The 3,109-nt window shown below is 57.8% G+C and overlaps 1 protein-coding gene across 1 annotated transcript in view; it reads left to right on the top strand.

Annotated features, from left to right (window-relative positions):
• Positions 1-1,908, top strand: part of ARHGAP23 (Rho GTPase activating protein 23) — a 71,170-nt gene extending 69,262 nt beyond the window's left edge. The window contains exon 25 of the mRNA XM_040245542.1: positions 1-1,908. Coding sequence (XP_040101476.1) covers positions 1-449 — 449 coding nt within the window. The 3' untranslated portion in view covers positions 450-1,908.
• Positions 1,909-3,109: the final 1,201 nt, after the last annotated feature.

Raw genomic sequence — 3,109 nt, 5'->3', positions numbered from 1 at the left:
CTAGCAGCCAGGAGTCGCTGCGCCCCCCGGCGGCCGTGGCGGCGGCGGCGGCGGCGCTGAGCTCGCGGCCCTCGCGCCTCGAGGCGCTGCGGCTGCGCCTCCGCGGCACCGCCGACGACATGCTGGCCGTGCGGCTGCGGCGGCCGCTGTCCCCCGAGACGCGGCGGCGCCGGAGCAGCTGGCGCCGCCACACAGTGGTTGTGCAGAGCCCGCTGACCGACCTCAACTTCAACGAGTGGAAGGAGCTGGGAGGCGGGGGTGCCCCGGAGTCGGCGGGCCCGCGGGCGCACAGCGACAACAAGGACTCGGGCCTCAGCAGCCTGGAGTCCACCAAGGCGCGGGCCCCGTCGACCGCCGCCTCTCTGCCCCCCGCGCCCGGGGACCCGGGAGCCCCGCAGAGCCAGCCGCCGCGCCGCTCGGCCGCCTCCCGCCTCCATCAGTGTCTGTGACACCAACCGCGCCGGTCACCCGCCCCCGCCCCGGTTTCCCAGGAGTCGTCTTTGCCTGCACCCCTTCTCTGGTCGCCCATGGGAGCATCCAGGTGCAAGTGGGGGGCGCTGAGGCCGCGTCTCTGGTTTGTGCGCTGGGATTGGTCGGGAGAAGCCGGGGCTGGACACGGAGTGTGAGTGGAAGGCAGGGGCTCCGAGGCTGAGGAGACCGAGAAGGGTTAGGCTACTGGGGCTCCGTGCAGGGCTGCGAGGGTCTCTGTCCCCTGGGTAAGTGTGCCCTTCTGGGCCCTTGTGTCTGCACTTAGGGACCCTTATCGGCCCATGGGGTGTGGATAGGGAGCCCCTAAGGGTCAGACTAAGAAGACACTGGGTGATGCTGGCTCCTCACGCCTTTCCTCTGCCCTCGCCGCGCGCATTATCCCCTAGCTGCCAGCTCAGGTGGGGGTGTGTGTGTATGTATGTTGGGGGAGAGGAGGTAGGGCGATAGTGTCCGTGGGGGGGGGGGGTGGTGTGTGTGTGTGCGAGTGTGTGTTCTCACTGTCCAAGTGTTTCCGTAGCAACTCCTGTCACTCCTGCCCCTTTCCTCCCCCGCCCCCATCAGGGCTCCCTGTCTTCCGTGCACACAGGGATCCTGCTCCCCTGCTGCTTGTCAGAGCCAGAGAAGGGGGGTGGGGCCCCTCCACAGAGGCAGGACTGACACTTACTCCCCTCACCAACCTTTTTCCAATCTTTACATTACGACCACGGGGAGCTGCCTGTGCCTCAGACCGTCTGGGGAGGGTCCAGAGTCCCCCCTGCTAGACCTCTTGCCCCCCTTTTTGTTCTTCCAGCTGTGCCTGCTCCTTCCACAGCTCAGGCACACGGGCCCCACCTTCTTCCCTTTAAGAGGGAGGGTAGAAAACATCCTTGGTGTCCAAGTGTCTGTCTCTCACACTCTCATTCACTCACTCTCTCTCTCTCACACACACACACACACACACACACACAGATGGATGGGATCTGCGCTGGGCTGCTCCTTCAGGAAGGGCAGGACCCAGCGCCCTCTTCCCCCCACAGTTGTAAATAGATCTCAGATCACAGGCCTATCCACCCACGTCCTCACTCATCCCAGGGAAGCCCAGGGGGTTGTGAACCCACTGCCACGTCGATCGGTCCTCTTGTTTTATGCAAAGATTTGCTGTAAAGTAGATTTCTTGATCCTCCCTCCCTCATCCTTTATTGTAAATATTGTCTCTAAATGTGTAACATATTATAAAGAATTTATAAGGATTTTTAAAGATGTTTTGCTCCTTTAAAAGTGTTGTAACAGTGTTGAATAAGCCTCTGCCCGACGTCCGCATGTCTCCTCTCACTGTGTCCTTGACACACCTCTCTAGGCGACAACTAAGATTTCCTGCTTCTGAAAAGTCCTGTCTGAACAGTATAGTCTATACCTTGGAAATAAATGGCCTTCCTTGAGGCACGAGTCAGCTCTCTCACTTGTTTGGGAGGGAGGAGAGGGGCAGAGTGGGGCTGGGAGGGGTTGAAAGTGAGGTACCTGGCCCATGGAGCAGGGGCAGTGCGGCTGGGCCAGGTGGTGACTTAGAAGACAGACCTCTGCTTCCTGGTAGCTTGGAGGTGTCCTGGGAGACTGGCTTGAGAAGTGACTTGGGCACAGAAGATAAGATGGAAGGGTGCTGACCCTCATCACTGCAGAAGATTTTCACGCACCTGCTCTGCTTTCCTGCAGAGACCAAGAAGGGCGCAGGCACCTTCCTTCTCAGGGCTGTCTGGACCTTCAGAATGGTCCAGAGGTGCTGGCCAGCAGAGAGGAGGCTTTGGGAAAGCCAGGGCCCTCCCTCCTGGCCAGCTGTCATCACAGGCACTCCGGATCCAGACAATAAAGAGGACAGTGTGGATTTTGCCCTTTGTCTTATTCACATACGTAAGCTTACAACCTGGGATGGGCTTTCTTCCCATGTCATGTTTCTATAGTCGCTCCTGCCAGCTTCAGGCTCTCTCTGATGACGCTAGTAGCCATCTGTAGGAAAAACAGATGACAGTCATCAAAGAGAACCTAGGGAGGAGCCTTGGAGCTGGGAAGAGCTTAGTGGCTCACTGAAATCTGCTTCCTTCTTCTACCTCTGTCCCGGAGGTTGCTTTTGATTGGCACATGGGCTAAGAGCTAGTGTTACTGTGGGCTCACACCAGCCCCCAAGGGCTTTCTATGTCCTTAATTAATCCTCCAAAACTCTTTGGAGCTGTGGTCACAATATTGCTGTCTCCATTTTTATATGTGAGGAAATTTTAAGCACAGAGAGATGACATACTTGTCCAGGGTCACACAGCTAATAAGCGGTAAAAGCAGGATAAATCTAAGCCCAGAAAGACATAAGGACAGGGTTGCTGCCCACTGGGCTTCCTTCATGCTATAGTAGGCTCTGCGTGAGAATAGATCAAAACCCAGGTTTCTCTGGTGGCTCAGTGGTAAAGAATCCGCCTGCCAAAGCAGGAGACAGCTTTGGGCACTGGGCCAGGAGGATCCCCTGGAGAAGGAAATGGCAACCCACTCCAGCATTCTTGCCTGGAAAATCCCACGAGCAGAGGAGCCTGGCAGGCTATAGTCCATGGGGTCACAAAAGAGTCGGACACGACGTAGCAACTAAATGACGACAGATCAA

This window comes from Oryx dammah, unplaced genomic scaffold (assembly GCF_014754425.2).
Source record: "Oryx dammah isolate SB20612 unplaced genomic scaffold, SCBI_Odam_1.1 HiC_scaffold_8, whole genome shotgun sequence".
In the NCBI taxonomy this organism is placed as follows: domain Eukaryota; kingdom Metazoa; phylum Chordata; class Mammalia; order Artiodactyla; family Bovidae; genus Oryx; species Oryx dammah.
Note: the sequence above shows the minus strand (reverse complement) of the source record. Positions and strands in the feature narration are given on the sequence as shown.